The 21799-nt window shown below is 43.2% G+C and overlaps 2 protein-coding genes across 2 annotated transcripts in view; one reads left to right on the forward strand and one right to left on the reverse strand.

Moving 5' to 3' along the window:
• Positions 1–21799, reverse strand: part of LOC309534827 (serine/threonine-protein kinase TNNI3K) — a 159426-nt gene that overhangs the window by 21017 nt on the left and 116610 nt on the right. The window contains exon 23 of the mRNA XM_082227248.1: positions 2858–2917. Within this exon, the coding sequence (XP_082083374.1) occupies positions 2858–2917 (60 nt within the window). The remainder of the gene's footprint in view (positions 1–2857; positions 2918–21799) is intronic.
• Positions 3116–20485, forward strand: LRRC53 (leucine rich repeat containing 53; the record flags this gene model as incomplete). The annotated part of the gene is made up of 5 exons (XM_082227002.1): positions 3116–3210; positions 3687–3751; positions 10458–11168; positions 14697–15260; positions 18114–20485. The coding sequence occupies 5 exons, from the start codon at positions 3116–3118 to the stop codon at positions 20483–20485; spliced, it is 3807 nt and encodes a 1268-aa protein (XP_082083128.1).

The following is a 21799-nucleotide window of genomic DNA, read 5'->3' on the forward strand; positions in this document are numbered from 1 at the left end:
CTGAACATGTACTCTCGCATGTATATGCTGTTGGCCAAAGAGAGACCCTTCAACTATCCTCCAACCACACTGGAAGATGGCAGCCTCCCCGGACCCACCACAGCTGTGCCACGTGACAAACGTTGCTCCTTGGACCCTAAGGAGTTATTCCAGCTCCCATCAGCCCCAGATAGCATAGGCAATGTTCAGGGATGGTGGGAGTTTTAGTTCAACAACTTCTAGAAGGTTTTCTTACATTAATGAGGAGACAGGCAGGTGCAAATCAACAGTTTGTTCTGGTTTGAACAAGCCCAGAGAGTATCTTCACATCTTATTTCATGTGGCCAACAAAGATCCTAAAATGTTAGCCTCCCTTTATGACAGCACTTGCTCCTTCAAACTTCACCACTCTGTTGCTCTGATGATGGACGCGATGTGTTTTAGCCAGCTAAGTATTGCTCTTCTTTCTGAAGCTTACATGGGCTCACACCCCAGATTTAATCTCATATAAACTGCTGACTATGTATCACAGGAGCTAGCTAGGTCTCCTCTGAGATAGCACAGTTACTTGTGATATACTGCTTCAGGCTGTCTATAAAACAAAACACACATGTACACACACACTTTCTTAGAGGCACTTCCACCTACACATAATGTATCATGCTGCAGCTGGAGCTTGAAAAATGAAATAGATGACGGGAGTCACTGCTCTGACCCTTTGGCTCAAGAGTGGTGATATACTTTGATAGGAGGGGGAAGGAAATGGGGAACTTTCCCCACATGCGCAGCCCTGGTTGCCAAGATCAAGCATGTCATCTATTTCATCAGCTATCCTCTCGGTTGAAAGCCAAAAGGACTGGGATATTTTTTTTAGCCATAGACTGAAGTTAAGTTCCACTGACTCAGCTGATTGCTTTAGAAAATACTTGATCTGGTATTTTCTCCCTTCAACACTGTGAAATTTACCTTTTCTGAGGGGTGAAGCCACAGGGCTCAAAGAAAGGAAGGGATTGGAAGGAAGAAGCCCCAGAATTTGTTTTTAAACTGCAGGGTACAGGCCTTGGACATGTGAAAACCTAGAGCATTGGAGAGCAGTGAACCTTTGAGCATGATTTTTCTTTAACCACAGTCCTTGGTGAGCATTTAAGGTCCCCAACCCTAATCTGTGGGTTGCCATCTGATTGGATTTTATTCTGGTCCTGATCTGATTTGAGGATGTATTTTAATTGATTGTCTGATTTTATGTTAATGTGTTATACATTTGATGTTAGCCGCTCTGAGCCCGGCTTCGGCTGGGGAGGGGGGGGGATATAAATAAAATTATTATTATTATTATTATTATTACCCAAACCAGTGGTGTACTCGGGGCAGGACTTTGGTGTAAAGGTCAAAGGATCCGTTATGCAAAATGAGCAGGGTTGGCTTACCACATTTTGAAATAATACACAATGCCACATTAATGTTCTTGTGGGAGGAGACCCTCTCAAGTTCAGAATGTAATTCCTTGCATTTGGCATTAGATAGCACCAGGACAGGATTTCAAGGATGCTTCAGAACTTGTTTCTTAATGGTGAGTGGCATGGAGGTTGCTGCAGTATACCCCGTGCCACTAAGGTGAAGTGAAAAGCCCTAGATCACATAGGATGACCTGTGGCCATTGTATAGCCATCAGCCACATGGTCTGAGGCTCCTCATGAAAGCTAATAAAACTAGTTCAGTAATATTCGGGTTCATACACATTCTGATCTGAAAAAATATGCTGAAAGCAAAGGCATTAGGATGTTGTATGCTAAACCCAAATGCTAGACTGTAAGCCCTTGTAAGCAGGCAAACTTGATCTTGCTTGTGCTAATTAACTTCTGCTAATCACATTATGTTGAGTAAGCCCATTTAGCAAGGACCTTTGGTATGATCTGGAGGCTCAGCTCTTGCAAAACTTTTCTTGCATGTCCTAATTGCCAATAACCCTATAACATCAATGCAGACATTTACCCTTTGCACCATTTCAGTTTGTAAAGTTTAGAAGAAGAAAACGCAAAACTAAAGTAAGTAGTTCAAGGGTGGTAGTTTGACCCATTTTGTGACATCATTGATAAGAGCTGGTTGCTCTGGTTTAGAGATGCTGCAAGACAAGTGACACATGGTTCAAGATACCTGTTTTCTGAGTTGTTTCTCTTAATGGCAAAATGGGAAACAGACAACCAACCGTTTTCTCCAGGGAGCCAAAGGTAGACATTGTAGCACGTGAAGTGCACACTGAAAATTTCACATACAAAGCTGCCTAATGCCAAGGGCTGAATTAGATATTACATGAAATTTCAGTGGTGGGTGGATGACAGGGGAGGGGCTGGGGGAGGGGAAGTTAAATAGCAGGCGTGGGAACAAAAATATATAAGATTGTGCACAGTATGGGAATTGTATTTATTTATACATATATAGCCCAATTTTCTTCCATCATGGAACCCTAGCCTGAGTTCATGTGGTTCCCCAGCTGCCCTTTATCCAGGCACTGTCCAGACCCACACCTTGTGTGCCTTCGGTTCATACCCTGGGACCAATGATGTTTCCCCCATGCCACCTTTGTCTCTCATTGCTTGTTTCTATGAATGGAGACGAATGAGGACTTCTAACCTTAGGCTCTATTTTTTATGGTGTGATGTCTCTGTTCCTTCACTATTTAAATGGCATTTGTTTCCTGCATCTCCTTCCTATTTCATAGCTAAGATCGCAGCGGAGCGCATCAGCTTGAGAATGCCAGGCACCATATCTTGCAATATTTCTGCAGTTCCTTCTGTGAGCAACCAGCCCAGCCATCATCACACTCGCTCATAACTATGCATTCATGTTGCTTACCAACTGTGACACGTTCTGCCATTACCTCAATATTGCACAGACACTCTTCTAATTTGGAGACCACTTCAGAAAATTCAGGCCTTCCCTGCAAATATATAAGGACAGAACAACAATATAAGTACAAAGAAAATTGAGTCTGTTTTGGTGAAGATAGAAAACAAAGCACTTGCAGCCATACACTTCCAATTTCTAAAAGGTACTGGCTTGGATCCTAAGGCAAGTTAACTTAAGGAAGTTCACACCTACAGCCATGCTGGAGGGTTGGCGAGTCTCTCTAAAGAATATGGGCCAGGGTCATAGTACAAAGGTGCTGAGGGCTGTGATAAAAAGCTTTGCCTCCATGAACTTCCTTAACTTGGGATCTAAGCTGAACTGTAGGTAACCAATGAGCCATACTGAATGCTTTCTTACCATTCTGTGTCTTTTCCTTGCCTTCCGCAACTCTTTGAAAAGAGGACCTTCTCAGATGGATGAAATTACAGCTTCAAGGTTTAGGGATCCAGCTCCTCAGCCCCCCCTAAAGTGAAGCTATCACTTGTAACAACTTAAGCAGCATGTATGATGCCTATAAAGAGTCCCATACACAGACTAATTTAAGGGCCAAATTAGACATGGTGCTAAATGTGTTTCTTATAAATGAAAACAAAAATGGAAGAATGACAATGGTTTTCCAACCCTGTAGTCTGTATCAACACCTGACTTTTAAGCAAGTGTAATTCTTTGAAAAATGATGGGTTCACTGCTTAATTACAATTAAGTCATGAATAACAATATTAAAAAGTCAGGGCCAAGATATGTGTGCGTGTGTGTGTATACAGATATATGTACATGTACCCTTTTTTCGTCCCTTTTAGGTGCATTGCTCAGTCTGCTTGCTATGATGATTCAGTTAACCGCATCATGCCCTCCTTCATGCGTGGTATGCTCTGAAGATATTACTCTGTGTCAAGGATTAACATATATACTAGGTAACTAAGTAAGACACTTAAAGAGAACTGATATTTATTCTATACTGTAAGCTCACACAGCACAGCTGTAATTGTATTGACTGCTTCTTGTGCCTGCTGCTGCGAGGTAAACTTTCAGAGAGCTAGCCTTTCACATTTTGACTGGAGAGTGATAGCATTGTTTCATTTCTCTTTGCCTAGAGGCCTTATCCAAACTATTCCAAGCCCTTCAGAGGTAATTGAAAACCTTTGTTACCGAGAACAGAGTCATTTCACTCAGCCAAACGCTTTAAGAAAAACAAAATAGATCATTTTAATAAGTTTTATCCACATTTTGTGCAAAGTTCAAGCTGTCCACTGGCTGAATGAGCTATCAATTGCCTTCTAACCCTGCCAAGGAACCCTTCAGCATTAGCAAGATTAAGTGATGTACCAATGATACAGATTAGCATCATAAAGTGCATTATAATTCTGAAAGAAAGTATGCTTTTTCTTCTCTTGGTGTTAAATGAGCTGTGGAAATGCTAACAAGATACAATGCCTGTGTTCATTATGTATTGCTTGTTTAAGTCAACAATTTAATAAGACACCTGATTAACAAATTTAAAGCAAAGTGCTACTGATTCTTAGGAAAGGAAAATTTGCTTATTGCCATCAGCAGAAAAAAAAAATCCTAGCCTAATAGTTATAAAAATAATATAAAATGACCCACAAAATCAATAATCCTTTTCCCTGGCTATACTGTTCCCATTTGGCATATGAGGAAGAAAAAATTAAGGGACCCAAATGTGACGCCAAATGTAAATAAATGCAGTAACTTCCTGGGTTTTGTGATGATCTCCTTTGCTGCCATCCTACTCCCATAACAAATATGCCAGTGAAAGTCTCTCTTCCTAGAAAAGCTTTGAAGCATTGGCTCTACATTAAGCTCATAGCTAAATACTCAGTAGGTGTTTAATGGGAGATTCAAGGTACAGGTGGAATTTAGGCCTTGTCCTCAAGCTGGGAGGGCATGTGAGGAGATGCTGAAGGTTCGTCCCTGGGTCAAGCAACCTTTCTGTCAGGGATGGGGACCTCCAGATGTTGTTGGACTCAAACTACCTTCAGCCCCAGCTAGCATGGCCCAAGATCAGGGGTGGCAAGAACTGCAACCAAAATTCATTTGGAAGGTTACAGACCCCCCCCCCCCGCTGTATGTCTCCCTCAGCCATGTTTTAGGGGAGCATGGAAGGCTATGAAGCCAAGGCAGGACGTGGTCAGAACAACTGTTTTCAAAGTCATATTGGGCCGAAAACAGGGAGGATGGTGCATGCCTATGTTAAACATTCCTCAAATGCCTTACCATGTGTAAATGTATGCATGAGTCAGCTTATCTGTGTGCAGAGCTGATGACCTGGACAAGGTAGCTAGCAGTGGCACGCTAACTCCTCTAAACACAAACCGACTCAAGTGTTAAATGCATTTATACCTGATGGTGATTCATGGGACACTTACACAGGCAAGTGCTTTGCCCACAGTCGCCATCGAGTCTACTTCGGCTTTTAATGCGAGGCTAATTTGGCTGTGAGGATAGTAGAGGCCCAATGATTTTAAACTCTAATCAAAATCAATACAAATTAAGCTCCCACTTTGCAAGATGAATTCCCTGACTTTGAAGGCTGTTCTACGTGGAAGAATTGATGCCAATTTAATTAAACCACATTGTAATTGAAAGCTGTGTGAAAGTCGGTGGTTTCCAGGGAATAATGGGAGTGTTTCTTTGCTTGCTGCTCAGTGCCCATGTGTTCTCATTCAAAGTTGTGCTTTGGAGGTAGTCAAAAGCAATGTCAAAAGAATTCCATTCCATTTCAAGTGGGAATGCTATGATACATATAAAGTCATATATAATTGTTTCAATTAATGAGGACCAAGACTGCATCATATAGGCCATAGTTCTTTTAGGAAGAATCTCTGAATAGTCAGAGAAGTCATTTAAAAGGGTAATGTTAAACTGCTGTGCTACGTTTTATAATCAAATTTCATATTAGGCTGTTGATATTAGGCTTTCAAGAGTAAGCGCATTCGGCCTTTGCAGAAGAAAGATTGGAGAGAGCCTTGTAGGAACTAAGCTGAACGAAGAAAGGCTAGATCTACAACAGTGGGATTTGCTGAGTACAACTATTTCAAAATCAAGTTTACAGTTCAGTCCATGGGTCAGAGGAAGGGTCAGGCAAGGTCAGGGTGACAGGCAGGTACATCAAGGAAAGGAGTAGCTGAAATGAGGTGAATACGCAAAAAACGACTCACACTAGGCAGAGGCGTACTTAGGGGGTGGGAGGCACTGGGCACCACACGGCAGGGGGAGGCACTGACCGCAGGGCCTCTAGAGCACCCGAGCCATGTGTCTCTCCTGGGCGTGACACAGTGGTTTAGGCACCTGCAGGCTCTGATGGGGAGGCTGCGGCAAGGCTCCATGCAGCATGGCTTACCCGGGCTCACCCCGCCCAATGGTTGGCTTGCCCTGCTCCCAAGGGTGGCTAGCTACACCATTGCACTAGCCTAGGACTAAGTTATGGAAGACTTGGATGGGGACTAGTGAGATGAGATGAAATTTCTGGAGGGAAGGGAATAGAACCAAAGCACGAAGAGGAATCTAACCCTATGTAGCCCAAGGAAGAGTCCATAGCAAAAGGCTAATGAACCTATTGGTAGCTGCTTCCTGTTGAAAGTCCTAGAAGGCAGCTGAAAGGCTGGTGCTTGAAGAGTTTTAGCACAGCTGGGTGCTGCCAAACTTATGGACTCTGCTCAATACGTGCAAAAACTGAGAAGCTTTCCGTTATTTGGTTTTTCATTTCAGCGAGAAATTAAAATTGCAAATCTCACAAAGTGTTAAAAACAATAAATTAGAGCTTTTGGTGTTTTTAAGTAATTGATGGCCTGCAGGCAACAACTTGTAGTGTACTGCTGCATGGGGGGGGGGAATACTGATTAGCCCTCTAGCCAATTGTCTCAAATCGTCACTTTAAACCTTTGTGCTGGATTGAATGTTAAGATCAGGTAACATTGTTAGCAGCTGTCACAAGCATACCTGTGCTGGTATTGCAAGTTATAGAATCCGGCAGTAATCCAGCAGTACTTAACTACCCTTGTGCCTTTGCTATTTTAAAGCCTGTGTTACTTTGCTCGGTGACAAATGTATCACCATATCTGTTTTAACATTGGCAGATGCAATGTAAGCACACTTTTGCAACCATTCTGCCTCATTCAATTAGTACACGCATGCTAATATGCTGAAGTGGCGGCGCAGTAGCCAGTGTTGTCATGATAACCCATAATAACATCAACTTTTATCTTGCGAAAAGTGCTACTTGTTTAATGGCGGCTCTGTAGTCTTCCGTCAGTCATTTTAGCAACTGTACGATACGTAAGCTAAGACTGGGCTAATCTCTATCATATAGAGGGACCTGATTAAAAGCAATACATACCACAGCAGGGGGACTGCATTCAGATGCCTTAATGAGAGCCCTATGGGAAATCCTCCAAGGCATCAATAAGAAAACAGACCCCCTGTCAAGTTTATTACAACCGCCCGAGGCAAAATAATCCATATTGTAAAGGGAAAACAACAAATGATTTCCCAGCACAGATAAACATTAGCATCAGTAAATTGGTGAGGTAGCTCAAATGACAGTCGCTACTCAGGGGACGCCCTTGCTGGTAATAGCAGGAGTGCATCAGGTCAGGATTGAGGCACGGTGGCTGAGCAGCATGTGGGAAGCTTGCCTGCTCGGCGTGCTTATGTTAAAGTGCTGTTCGTTTCTCACTTCCATTAGAAAGGTGGAGAGGCGGGGAAAATCTTTTTGCATATTACAGCATAAAAATCATTGTGATAAGCAATGCATTAACTTTGACATCTAGTGGAACAGATGGTTTTCTGTTTCTTGAACAAATCTGTCACACAGGAGCACAGTAAGCCCCCCACCCCCAAAAAATATTAATATACTGGTAATGACAAGAGTGTTGTATGAAGCTTTTGATGAATTTAAGCTACTGTCTGAGTGAGCATGGTGCTGGGAGAGGGCAAGCTGGCAGTGACTTAATCCAGGCAGGACAAGGAGATTGATGATGGCAGTCAGCTGAGAGAGGCAGCTTGGAGTGCTGGCATAACACATATCCATGCCGCTCCAGTTAAGGGAAGCAGTCCACTCTTTCCATCATCTTTGTCTGACCTGGATATATTATTATTAGATTCTGGGCTGTTTTGCTATGAGTTTTTTCATTGGTGCTTTCCAGTCATAGGCTGCATCCAGGATGCAAGCAGCATGCTCCAGATGGGGTTTTGATGGCAATGCACCTCTGCAGCGATGTATACCTTCCAGCCACTTGGTGCAGAATTGTGCTGTCAGTTTATGAAGCCAATAAAGCTCTACCCTCCACAGCCGGAGTGAAAGATCACACGGAATGCCAGATATTACATGTATAGCATGCTTATTGCATTCACTAGATACAATGCGGCAAAATAATGAAACAGAAAAGGAGTGGAGCCCTGCCTTTCCATTCTGAAGCATGAAATAAGGACAACACATAAAAACATCTTCCTACTTAATGTTGAATTTGGGGCCCTGTGATGCAGATCCACTTGGGATCTGTTCCAGGGGTTGGCACACTTTTGCCTTAGGGATGAGCAGCCTTGGATAGCCTTTATGAACTGCCCCCAAGTACCGTATTTTTCTCTCTATAAGACACACCTTTTCCCTTCTAAAAAGTAAGGGAAAATGTGTGTGCGCCTTATGGAGCGAATGCAGGCTGTGCGGCTAAGCCAGAAGCTAGAATAGGGAGAGGGAGTGTTTTGCAGCGCTCCCTCTCGCTGTTCTAGCTTCTGGCTTAGCTGTGCAAAGCCTCCGCAGGGCAGCGGGATGAAGGCATTCCGCAGGACATGGGGATGAAGGCTCCCCGTGCCCTGCAGAGGCTTCGCGCGAAGCTAGACCAGCTAGAGGGAGTGCTGCGCAGCACTTCCTCTAGCTATTCTGGCTTTTGGATAGACCCCCAAAGCCTCCATAGGGCAGCGGGATGAAGGCTCCCTGCTGCCCTGAGGAGGCTTCACGCGTGGCTCTGTCCCTTCCCACATTTCCCAGAAAAGCCCCCAAGAGCCACGCTCCCTTTTAAGAGCGTGCAGATCTTGCAGGAGATGGGGGAAGGGACAGAGGGCAGCCTCTTCCGGGCAGGGGGAGCCTTCATCCCGCTGCCCAGGAGAGGCTTCAGCGGCTATCCCAAAAGCCAGAACAGCAAGAGGCTATCCCAGAAGCCAGATCCCTCTTGCTGTTCTGACTTCTGGGATTCAGAATATTTTTTTTCTTGTTTTCCTCCTCCCCAAAACTAGGTGTGTCTTATCGTCTGGTGCGTCCTATAGGGTGAAAAATATGGTAAGTTTCTCTTTCAACAGGATAGAGGTAATTAACTACATGCTCCTTTTCCTTTCCCCCCCCTTTTGAAATGATAAAATATTGCTTTAAAAAGTGATATTTGATTGTAAAAGCAGGTTGCTCAAATGACCTATCACACTGTATTTCATCACTGACCTAAGTTGTCTTCTAATGCTCTCTCTGACTCACACACACACACACACACACACACACACCCCCTATGTCCATAGATATAGATGATATAGATATATCAGCAACCAGACTGTTGATGGGGACAAACTATTCCCTCTACATGACTCCAGTGTTCAAAAGCTTGCACTGGTTGTCCATATGTTACAAGGCCAGGTTCAAGGCACTTGTATTCATTTGCAAAGTCCTTAACAACTTGAGTCTAAGATAGCTCGAGGAATGCAAGATTCTTGATATCCCTGTGCAACCACTGAGGTCTTCAGGGGAGTTACTCCTAGTGGTCCCCCATGACTCAGATGTATGGATGCATTCAATATTGTGGGCCCCATTTCATGGAATTCCCTTCCAGTTGAGGCCAGGCAACTTGAATTTCCAGTGCCTACTAAAGACACGTTTATTCCAGCAAGAATTTTAACTCAATTCTGAATTTATATTTTTAACTGGTTTTTTATTTTCATTGCACGCCCCTAGATAATGATTGTAATTAAGCAGCACATAAACTGTCAAAACAAATAAATAAAATTTATCAAAGCAATACTTTGTATCAATAAATTGTATCTCAAGAATGCTAGTAGGTACAGTGGTGCCCCGCAAGACGAATGCCTCGCAAGATGAAAAACTCGCTAGACGAAAGGGTTTTGCGGTTTTTGAGCTGCTTCGCAAGACGAATTTCCCTATGGGCTTGCTTCGCAAGACGAAAATGTCTTGCAAGTTTGTTTCCTTTTTCTTAACACCGTTAATACAGTTGCGACTTGACTTCAAGGAGCAACTCATAGAACGCGGTGTGGTAGCCTTTTTTGAGGTTTTTGGTGATTTTTGAAGCTTTTCCAAAACTTTTCCGACACCGTGCTTCGCAAGATGAAAAATTCGCTAGACGAAAAAACTCGTGGAACGAATTAATTTCGTCTTACGAGGCACCACTGTATTTTGTAAATTAGAATGGGAAGTTTTCTCTTTTAACAAATGAAAAATAACTTTTGATTCATAACCCCATTAATATGAGTTGCTTAAAATCCAAGCAAAGATTACGAGGAGCAAGCCTGCACCTCTATAGAAACTTAACCATATTTCTATTCCTTTCGTATAGCTGTTCCTGCATCCACAAAAGCTTTGATTGTTACTGATGGAAGTATCACTTCAGTAGAAGGGTTTAACCTGTCCTTCCTGTTCAATGCAACTTTACTAAGACTCAGCGCTAATGGGATTACAACCATTAGAGATGATGCTTTTCTTGGACTTAGAACCCTGAAGACTTTACTTCTGGACCAGAACCAAATATCAAGCTCTTCTATCACATACAGCACATTTCATGAACTTCAAAAGCTGCAAGTGCTAGTGTTAAGCAACAACATTTTGAGCCGCATTCGTGGAATTTGGTTTATGAGCACAAAGGATCTTATTAGACTCCACTTAAATGGGAATCAACTAATGAGCATCACAGGGGAAAGCTTTGAGATGGCAAAGCTTGGCAAACTCAGGATCCTAGATTTGTCAAACAATTTCATTAGCTCCATTGAAAAGAGAGCCTTCCACGGCCTCGCCCAACTGATGGAAATTGACCTTTCAAGGAACAGGCTAGCCATTATTCCTGACACCTTTTCCTCTCTTGCTCAATTAAGTCTTCTAAGCTTAGACCAGAACTCGTGGAACTGCACATGCAAACTTCACGACCTAGCCTCCTTTCTAAGGAAATACGTCAATTCTTCATCAAGGATGCTCAGAAACGCTGATAATGTGAGTTGCAGAGCTTCTGAAAACCCATCAGTGACCAATCTGCTTGAGCTCACGGAGGTCAACTGTAAGTCTGCACTTAAACACCCTCCTGGTATTTTAGAAAACAGGAGGAGGAACTACGGACGAGATGTTGCACTGGTTGCTGTTTTTTCCTTTCTAGGTAATGGCACCCCCACCCCTTGCCAGCATATTTGTCACCTGATCTATTCTGAGATCCTCCTTCTTTTAAACCATTTTATGAAAAAATAATCATGAAATCATAGTCATGGAGAACCTGATAACCAGCCAATCACACACCTTGTCCTAAGTAAGATCTCCTGTGTATTAGCTATCATCTAGAGTCCAGGGTTTCCCAAACTTGGGTCTCTAGCTGTTTTTGAACTACAATTCCCATCTTCTTTGACCACTGGTCCTGCTAGCTAGGGATGATAGGAGTTGTAGTCCCAAAACAGCTGGAGACCTAGCTGGTGGTCCTTGAAGTATTGTGGTCCTGAGCCATTTAAGGCTTTATAGGTCGAAATCAAAGTGTAACATGGGCGGGGGGCTACCAGAGCAATTGCCCGAGGCACATTTTTAGGGACAAGCCTCTGCAGCTGGTGCCGCAACTGGAGGTGCTCCCCATTCTGTCTCATGTGAGCAGCATGCTGAACAGGAGCTGAGAGAGGACAGGCTCTTGCATCCCTTGGCCATACAGCATCCCCTGCAGGCAGAGATGGGCAGATGGTGAGACTTACAGCGGTGGCAGTGGTGAAGGCACACACCCATGTCCCACCACTGCTCCACTGCTCTTTCTGGCAGCAGCAGTAGCACTGCATAGAGGCACCAGTTAAGGGGCACAATACTTTCCTTGCCCTGCATGCTGGCAACCCACGCTACACCACTGGTCAAAACCAGCACTTTGAATTGGGCTCACAAGCTAATTGGCAGCCGGTCAGGCCAGGACCGGTGTAATATGCTCAAACCGTCTTGCTCCAGTGAGCAACTTGGCTGCCAAATTCTTCACCAGCTGAAGTTTCCAAACCATCTTCAGATGCAGCTCCTATGTAAAATGCATTGCAGTAATCTGAACTAGAGGTTACTAGAGAAGAGACGACAGAAGTTAGGCTATTCTTGTCCAGATAGGGGCACAGCTGGGCCACCAGCTGAAGCTGATGGAAGGCACTGCACACCATTAAGGCCTCCTGAGCCTCAAGACACGGCTTCAAGGATGGCACCGTTCATATTGCTCAGTCGTGTGCCTCCTTTTGTCTTTTTAAAAAGGAGTGCTTCTTCTTGTGTTCCAAGGCCTGGGACTCTTAGAAATGAGAACCTGGACTCAGAGGGCAATTAGTTTCTTCCTTGCCTGCAGCAACATGCAAACTACTGTTCTTCCTTCCAGAATATGCCTTACACCTATTCTGCTTACTGTTAGTCCCAGAAATTATTTATTTATCTTGGAATGGTGGCTCCACTGCACTTTTGCGATGACCCTGAGTTCTCTTCAACCAACAATACATTGTCCTTCTGACAGAAACATATAAAAATATATCTTGGAGTTGAAAGTCTCGCCCGGAGCTATACCACTGCCTGAAGCTATACCACCTCAGGCTGTGATCTCATTTCATTTCACAAGCGAAGAAATGTTAGGCACAGGTTGTAAGTGGAAGGGAGACTGCCAAGATGAAAACAAGACAGGGAGGCTGCTGGATGAATTGATAAGTGATATTTCTCCTCTGCTTCCTTCACAGCCTACATTACTGAAAAACATATACTGTGTCTAATGGGTTTCAAAAGGTTCACATAACCTCATGACATGGCTTAATGTATATAGCAGGTGTGAGGATACTCTGCCCCACAGGCCTAAGGTCCTGCACAGGCCCCAACTTGGCCCACAAGACCATGTTCCTCAAACCATGTCAACCTGCCCCACGTGATGTGACTACAAAAATGTGGCTACAAATAAACAACTGGGAACTAACTTTTAAGCTTTCATTATTCCTCTGCAAGTGAGGCTTAATGACAGTGCCAATCAGCTGACTAGTGCTGTCAATGAGCCCTATTGTATAGGAATGCCTGATTTTCCCATGTGGGTGGCAACTGCCATGGCATTGTGGTACAGAGGACAGAATGTTATGTCTGGCCCCCAGGAATCTGGATTCCAATCCCACCTCAGTTTATGATTTTTAATTCTCAGGATCTGAAGAATACTCTCCAAAATTCAGTCTGTTTGGTTTTTTTAAAAAAACCACAAACCAACAATTTATCCTCATTCAATAATAGTCTTTATTCTAAATGAATTTTATTTTGTATTTGTGCAGAGCCTCATAGACAAAGCCCAAGTCTAGGGTTTATTTTGCGGTCTGCAGAACTGCTGGGATGGGATGACATTGAGGACGAATTTAGACTTCCCAGGACCGCTGTAAACAAAGTCATAATTGGACAAATCTGGACAAAAAAGTTGTTGAGCTTTCTTTAGTCTGCTGACATGACTTACATCCAGATTTTCCCAGACATTTTAAAAAAGCCATTTTCCTTTGCGATCTAAATATGCCCTCCATTAGACTGCAGCCAAGCATGTTAATTAGCATTCCCATAGAAACAAAATTTCACAAAAATTACAAAATATTACAATTTTTTAAAATGTGGACATTTACTTCAAAAGCCATATTCTTCAAACTAATCAGCATCTCTCAATGTTTTTGTTTTTGTTTTGCAGATGTCAAATATGAAATGTCATAAGCTGTCAACTGCTAAGTCAAATATCAGATACTGAAGTCAAATTTCAAACCCAAATGTCAAAAACTGACATCCAAAATGCCATTATCATATAATCAATAATTTTTTTTGCTAATTATTCTGCTACCTAACGAGCATTCAATGTCAATATCTGAAAGAAAGAATTCTGAGAATATTGGGGAATAAATTTTTTTTCTGCTATAATTTGCAACTACTTGAGAAGGCAAGAGAAATGTGACTGGATCGCTCTTATGCACACAGAGCAATAAGACAAAAATATAAAGGGGAGATCGTAATCAGATCAGGGCCACTGTGTTCTGTGCTGTCCACCTGAACAAGTTTTCTGATCTAAATTGCCTTCCATGCAACTACTATTAGTTTCATGAAGCAAAACATATAGGTATAGTTCTTAAATGAACAAACTTCCTTTAACTTCCCTTCTGGAGACTTAACCTCCTTTCATTGGATGGTGGCAGACAATAGTTCATGAACTAAAAATGACCCGAGTCCTATCAGACTTTTCTGCAATGCAGTTACTGTCATTTCAAAGATAAAGCTTCCATCTACAACTATTTACTTTCAGTCAATTAAAGTATTTCTATATCACCATACCATAAAATGTCAGGCCGGTGTACAACAATATAATACCACTAAAAAAAAAGACAAATAATCATTAAAGCATCTGGCTACAGAATGATAGAATTATATAGATAAAAATGTGTGGGGATTTAATTGGATTCCTGTTCTACCCCCTCCTCTGCTACATTTTAATAATCTCAAATAGCAGGATTATCCCTTTAGTGGTTTTGTTTTGTTTTCTTATGTTCTGATGTGTATGTTTAATGTCTAATGAACTCTACCTTAATTTACCTGATTTCATCTTTGATAAACCTTGTATTTGTCACAGGAGGTGTTGGTCTCACCTGCCTAGTTTTAGCCCTCTTTAACAGGAAGTTTCAACACGGCAAAGCAAATGAACACTCATCAGGAAACTGCTGTTGCAGAACCCTAGATGAATCCCAGTGTGGTCATGAGCCAAGAAATTACCTAACTAAGGGATACTGTAACTGCCACTTAACTCGGGAAAATGAAATAAAGGTCATGTCCATGTTGGGGTCTGGCAGGGAAACACCACTTTTAAAGGAAAATAGCCATCAAGCAACAGTAAAGGCAGAGTCTAAGTGCACAGGCCTAAAAATGCCACTCAGAAGCATTCAAAAGGAGAATGAACAGATGAAAAATGACCATTTCTTGTGCCTTAACTGTAGACTGCTACAGTCTTATCCTCCAGAGTCTTCTGGGAATGCAGCTGTGCCTAATGAAGCAGATGGACTGTGCCAAAAACAATTCCAAAGGAGAGTTAGAAGCCCAGACAACTTTGGGCAGTGGGAGGAAGACACACAGGCGACAAGATCTGAGGACCATCACAAACTGAATCAAGGTGAGCTCTTTTTCCTGGGAACTGGACATCGCTTCTGTCTTGACTGATGATTCCCCAGTCGCTCCCTCTCATGAAGAGTTAGCACAGATCAATAGAAGCACGCCTCGCTGCTTCCATAATATTAGAACAAGAAAGGCCACAGGTGTGATGATTTCCCATGCCAATGTGCCCTGTCTGAGGTTTGGGGAATGAGAACTAAGCCCACTGTTAGCTCCTGATACATTATAGCCTTCCTGTTCTAAGGTTACTATAGCAGTGAGGGGGAGAGCTATGGGGCTGTGGCAATGATATTGTACCTGCTGAGAAAGATGAACAAACTCATGGGGCAGTGCAAGGATCTTCCTCGATCCTGCCTTCCTGTTGGCATCCAATGTACATCTTAGGAAGGCACTTGGAGATGAAGTATCAGAAGGAGGTGGAAAAGTCTGGAGTATATGAGTAGGAAAATAGGAAACTGCCTTAAAGGGAGTCCATACCCTCCATTTCTCTGATGAAAATAGGGACACCCTATTCCATCCGATTGGGTTGCCCCAGCCACTCTGGGTGGCTTCCAACACATATAAAAACATAATAAAGCATTAAACATTAAGAAACCTCCCTATACAGGGCTGCTCTCAGGTGTCTTCTAAAGGTTGTATAGTTACTCATCTCCTTGGCTTGGGGGTTGCATAACTCCAACATTTCTCTGATGAAAATAGGGATGTCCTAAGGAAAAGTGGGACATTCCAGGGTCAAATCAGAAACCGGGATGGCTTCTGTAAATCCAGGTCTGTCCCTGGAAAATAGGGACACTTGAAGGGCCTGTAGACCATTGGTCTATCTAGTTCAGTACTGTCTACACTGACTGGCAGTGACTCGCCAAGGTTTCAGGCAAGGAATCCTTCTCAGCCCTACCTGGAGATGCCAGGGATCAAACCTGCTGGCAAATGCTCTTTCAATAAACTACAGTCATTCCCAGATGGGTAGAGAAGGGTGCCATTGAAGTATGAGATAGGATGAAGTCACTCAGGAAGAGCATGTAGAAAGGTGTTAGCAGAGGGTTAAGTTTAGAGCCCTAAAATACCCCAGCTAGGGAGGGAAACACTGAAAGAGAGATTAGAAGAGAATCAACTGAGGTCAGAATTGCACAGAACTATGGCAAAAAGGGACGCGGGTGGCACTGTGGGTTAAACCACAGAGCCTAGGACTTGCCGATCAGAAGATCGGCGGTTCGAATCCCCGTGATGGGGTGAGCTCCCATTGCTCAGTCCCTGCTCCTGCCAACCTAGCAGTTCGAAAGCACGTCAAAGTGCAAGTAGATAAATAGGAACCGCTCCAGCAGGAAGGTACCGTATTTTTCGCCCCATAGGATGCACTTTTCCCCCTCCAAAAATGAAGGGGAAATGTGTGTGCATCCTATGGGGTGAATGCAGGCTTTCACTGAAGCCTGGAGAGTGAGAGGCATCGGTGCACACCGACCCCTGTTGCTCTCCAGGCTTCAGGAAGCTATTGCAAGCCTTGCAAGCCTGGCGGGAGTTCCCGCGGGCTCACAAGGCTTGCGGGCAGCAGCCTGCAGCCCGAAGCACGGGGAGCCCTCCGGAGGGCTCCCTGTGCTTCCGGCGGGTGTCCGCAAGCCTTGCACGCCCGACGGGCAGGTGTGCGGAAGTCTTGGTGCGGCAGCCGCAGCTGGGTGGGGGGGAATAAATTTTTAAAATTCATTCCCCCCCCCCAAAATGAGGTGCATCCTATGGGCCGGTGCGCCCTATAGGACGAAAAATACGGTAAACGTCGTTTCCATGTGCTGCTCTGGTTTGCCAGAAGCGGCTTAGTCATGCTGGCCACATGACCTGGAAGCTGCACGCCGGCTCCCTCAGCCAATAAAGCGAGATGAGCGCTGCAACCCCAGAGTTGGTCACAACTGGACCTAACGGTCAGGGGTCCCTTTACCTTTACCTATGGCAAGAAAAGAAGCCAAGCAGAATGATCAGCTGTATCAAAAGCAGCAGTAAAGTCAAAGAGGAAGAAGACTGAGCTGAGGTCATTTGGGAGAAGCAAGAATATGGTGATTGTGAAGATGGCATGCTCAGTGGAATGAAGAGGGTTGAAGCCTGCCTGGAAGTGGTGGGTGCGGGAATGTTCAAAAGGAATAGGGAAAAAGTGGAAACGGTGAGGGTCAGCAGCATGAGCCAAGAGTTCAGAAAGGAAATTGGCTAATAGTTTGAGAGAAAGCGTTTTGTTTGACTCTACCAGCAAAAGAACCAGAAAGGAGGGGGGAGGGGAAAAAATCTAGAGGTGGGATAAGGGCAGGGTAGATAGTAACCAGAAACGGGGAAGCGAGGGGAGCAAGAGGGGGCATATAAGGATAGCAGAGTGGCTTTCATCAAGTGAAATGCAACAAAGAGTTGTGCAGGAGGAAGCCTGGGAAATGAGGGGAAGGGAAGCAGAGAAGATCAGAGAATGTGGTTTCAATGTTAGTATTACAGTGCTAAATAAATAATTGCACAGTCAACACAAAAGCTTCAATTCGGATATTTAGAAATTATGGTGTTGACAGAATTATCTTGCAGAAGCATACATGACTGCTTGACTGTATAGTTCTATACAGAGAATAAGAACAAAGTTGTCTTCATATCAGTCATTATTCAATTCATTTTTTTAAAAATGGCCACTCCAAAAGAATACATTAGCCATTGCTTTGCAACGTAAAAATGTTTTGCTGAGCCTGAGACATTAGCTAGTTGTTTTGCATTTTCCCATAAGCAGGGAAGCCCTCTTCTTTTTGGCACCCCCGATGTAGGTGTTCCAAACATCTGTTTAGCCAGTGTAAGAGAACTCCTCTGCATGTGCTAAGTTTCAACGTTTGCTATTTCACAGGGATCAGAAGTGACACATTCTGTGGAAGACATTCAAGAGCTGCGTGTGTTTTGGCAAAAGAAGGGCTTGGAAAACATTTAGCAAATGAGTCGTGTCTGTCTGTATCCAAAACCGAGGAGGATGAGGACTGCTTAAAGCCTTACAGGCTGAGGCAAAGGCATTTTATTACAGCCTTGTCATCAGCACCTGACACACCAGAGGAATCCAAGGACTACTGCGTGAAAGAAGCAACATTAGGAAGCCATGGATGGCGACAGGATGATCCATGTGGATCGTTAGAAAGGAGCAAAAATATTTCTCCGCAGCTAGACAACTTCCTTATCTGTAAATACATAGGCTGTGATAAATATCGCAACTACCCGACAGAAAAGAAACAGAACCATGACAAAAATGTGAAGTTGGATGAAGGACAGAGTGAAGTTAAGAGCAAAAGAGCAGGCAGTTCCTGTATGACTGATGAAGAGATGTCGTTATCGCCAGCAATCAAGAGAATGTATCAGCCCAAGAGTGTTAGCTTTTATGTACCTGACCTGACAACAATAAAGAGGGTGGATGTGACAAGTGGCTTAAGTGGGGTGAGATCCCCAGAGAACAAAGGACAAGGCAAGAGTATTCAAGGAAACCTCACCCCTGCTCAGGGAAGGAGATTGCACTGTGATTCAAGAGCAAAAAATGAAGAAAGGAAGCCATCTCCCACCTCTGCAGGACCTGGGGGAAAACTGATTGGATTCATCCAGAAGCATAAAATGAAAACTAAAAGCCGGGATTCTCTAACTGTGAAGTTAAATTTACATCCTTTTAGAAAAGCAAGAATCCAGCCTGAAGAGCTTCTCCCCAAAGAAAACAAAGAACAGTGCCCAAGTTGTCGACAGGCAAAATTGCCACATGCTTCCACGAGGGAAGACAGAAGAAGGAGAACAAAAACAAAATCAGAATATTCTGTGGCTGCCCAAAAGATCTCAGAGTGCAGCAAAGATATTATTTATTCTAGAGAATCTGTTGGGAAACTGCCTGAAGAAAATGGTACAGATGCTGCTACAGTCATCTCTTGTCCTTCTAAGAGTGTTTCTCACATGACAATTGCTGAGGGTACTTCACCCGCCAAGCTTTTACAAGCTCAAAGTTGCACCAGGAGCTCATCTCTATTCTCACCAAATGGAACTTCAAGGATGACTGTTTCAGCTATTGCTGTTTCACCCAACCATTCACTGAGTGTTTTGCAGAATGAAGCAAATAACATTCCAGCACCAGTGAATTCTAAAGAGCTTAGTGAAGATATTACAGAAACTGCAGTCCTGGCCTTTCACCAGAGTTCTTTGATGATGGCAGCACAGGAAAAAGACCACAGTCTTTCTCAAGCTCTCTTTATTGAAAGAGAAGGGCTCAGTTTGCAAAATGCCACCAAAGACGATAATATGCAGTTTCAGCAAATTGCTGAGAATATAATGCAAAGCAGGAATCCAAAGCAGTTCCAAAAACAACAAGATAAAAGCTTAATAGTGGAAGATGGACTGGAAGGGCACAAAAGGGCTATAGAGACTGAATCTGCACAAAGAAATCTAGTTGCTGTGGAGTCCCATAGCTTTGGTGAAATTCCACCATCAAGTAGACACCAAATTCTGACAGAAAAGGACATAAATAGATTCAAATCTCCAGTTCAGTTCAGCAGCACACTTTCTAAATCTCAGGCCGCTGGGTGTCTAACCACCAAACAGCTTCAAATGCCAGCTAGAACTAATGACATGGAAGTATATGGAACAAAATCACAGCACCAGAGAGCAGATTTGAAAGCAGAAAGCAACAGTGAGTCAACGAAAATGTTTATCCCAGATACACTCATGGTCTCAGCGGGTCTAAAAGAGGAAGGAGTGCAAACTGGGAATGAGTGGGAGAATAACAAATTCAAAACATTTCATAAAAATGTTGTCAAAGTGACCATTATCTCTAACACATCAAACGTCCCCACTTCCCCTGAAACTGGAAACACACATCTGGAGAGCAACATCAATCTTGAAATGAACAATAAGGTGCATATGGATAATGAGAGTGATTTGCAAGAAGCTCCAAGCAATCAACTTGATGAAGGTAGCAGTGATCATAAAGAAGGTAAAATGCCACCAGCAACACGTCAAGAGCATCCTTTGTTATCAAAGCTTAAAGACGTCAGTTATGAGGAACAAACTGAGATGCCTTCACTTCCTTACAAGACACATAAAGCCGAAATATCTGTCTCCAAACCTACACTGTCTCCCACATCTGCTGATTGTGATAAAGAATTGCCTTCTCAGGCAGAACAAAGCAAAGCAAATATTTCAAAAAACATTTATCCTTCCTTAGTTCTCTTCAAAGACAAAAAACCCTTTTCAATATGAAAAGCTAGACTTTCTAACCCAGGACTGAAACTTTCAGACCAATAAAGGTTGGGGGAAAACAAGGAGCTATTGAGCTGTGAAAGCCAAAGCAGAATGAAGAATTAAAAAGGGAATGCAATTACTGAACAGAATTGTGCTTATAAATTACAGTTAAGAAGGCATTGCATGTTTTGTACAAAGTTTTCTTACAATAGAATAACTGCTTTTTTAAATAAAACAACAACTAGGAACTGCCACCCCACTCACATTACTCATCAACCCCCTGCACCAAACCCACCAAACCCCTTGCCAACCTGACCCATCCCTTTCCCCCTCACCCCAATCCCCAAATCCCATAACAGCTCCTTCAAGTGTCTGTATTCTCAGAGCTTCTTCAAGTCCTCCATGTCGTCACAGCTCCCTCAACATGCCCCCCCAACATTCTCACAGCTTCTGTGTCCCTCCATCCCTGCTTTATTCAAACATCTGCTGTTGTCTGAAAATGGCCTTTTAAAGACTGCCTTCCCATTTGCTTCCCTCTCCTGCACTGACTTCCAGCAAATCCAGGCTTGTGATAAGACAGTACAAATTATCCAATGGAGGGTGCGAGATCTGACTTCATGCAAATCAAGATTGTGATGCAGCACGACAGATCCTCCAATGGGGGCTGCAGAATGACAGTGTTACTTTTTAATGTATGCATTTTTAATAAAATGGATTTGATATAGAGTCACTATATGTACCTTTTAGGAGGGTAGAATTTGATAGAGGTATCGTTTTGCTATATGTAGAAATGGACAAAGGGTTTTCAAACACCTATCCCCCTGCTAAATACTGTTATAGATCAAAACTTGAGGGGCAAACCCAAATTTGGAGAGACTGTTGCTCAATATGGTAATTCTTCACCCCACTGCCTAGATGAATATGAATCTGCAGTAAGACATCTGTGCATCCTCAGCTTGGGGATATTTCTCCATTAAAATTCTCCTCTACCAACCAAGCAGGATTGTTGGTCTTTATAATATGTGTGACTATAAGAAATAGTGAAATATTTTGATAGTATATTACTAAGGTTGCTTCCACACATGCCCCTAGGTTCTCTGGAATGGCTGCCTTCTGTTCACTCACTATTTATGGAGAACCTAGATAACATCCAGATAACATTACCATGCCACTGCAGACCAGTGTTTTTTATGTTATCCTTCTATATTTTTCAGACCTGATTTTTTACAATAAAAAATAAGACACAGTTGCAGGACCCAGTGTGGTCAAGTGAAGCACCACTGAGCCTTTAAAGAAGGCAGAAAGCAGCAATATCCTGTAAGAACCCTTCTG

The sequence above is a fragment of the Podarcis vaucheri genome (genome assembly GCF_965113315.1).
Source record: "Podarcis vaucheri genome assembly, chromosome: 6".
Lineage (NCBI taxonomy): Eukaryota > Metazoa > Chordata > Lepidosauria > Squamata > Lacertidae > Podarcis > Podarcis vaucheri.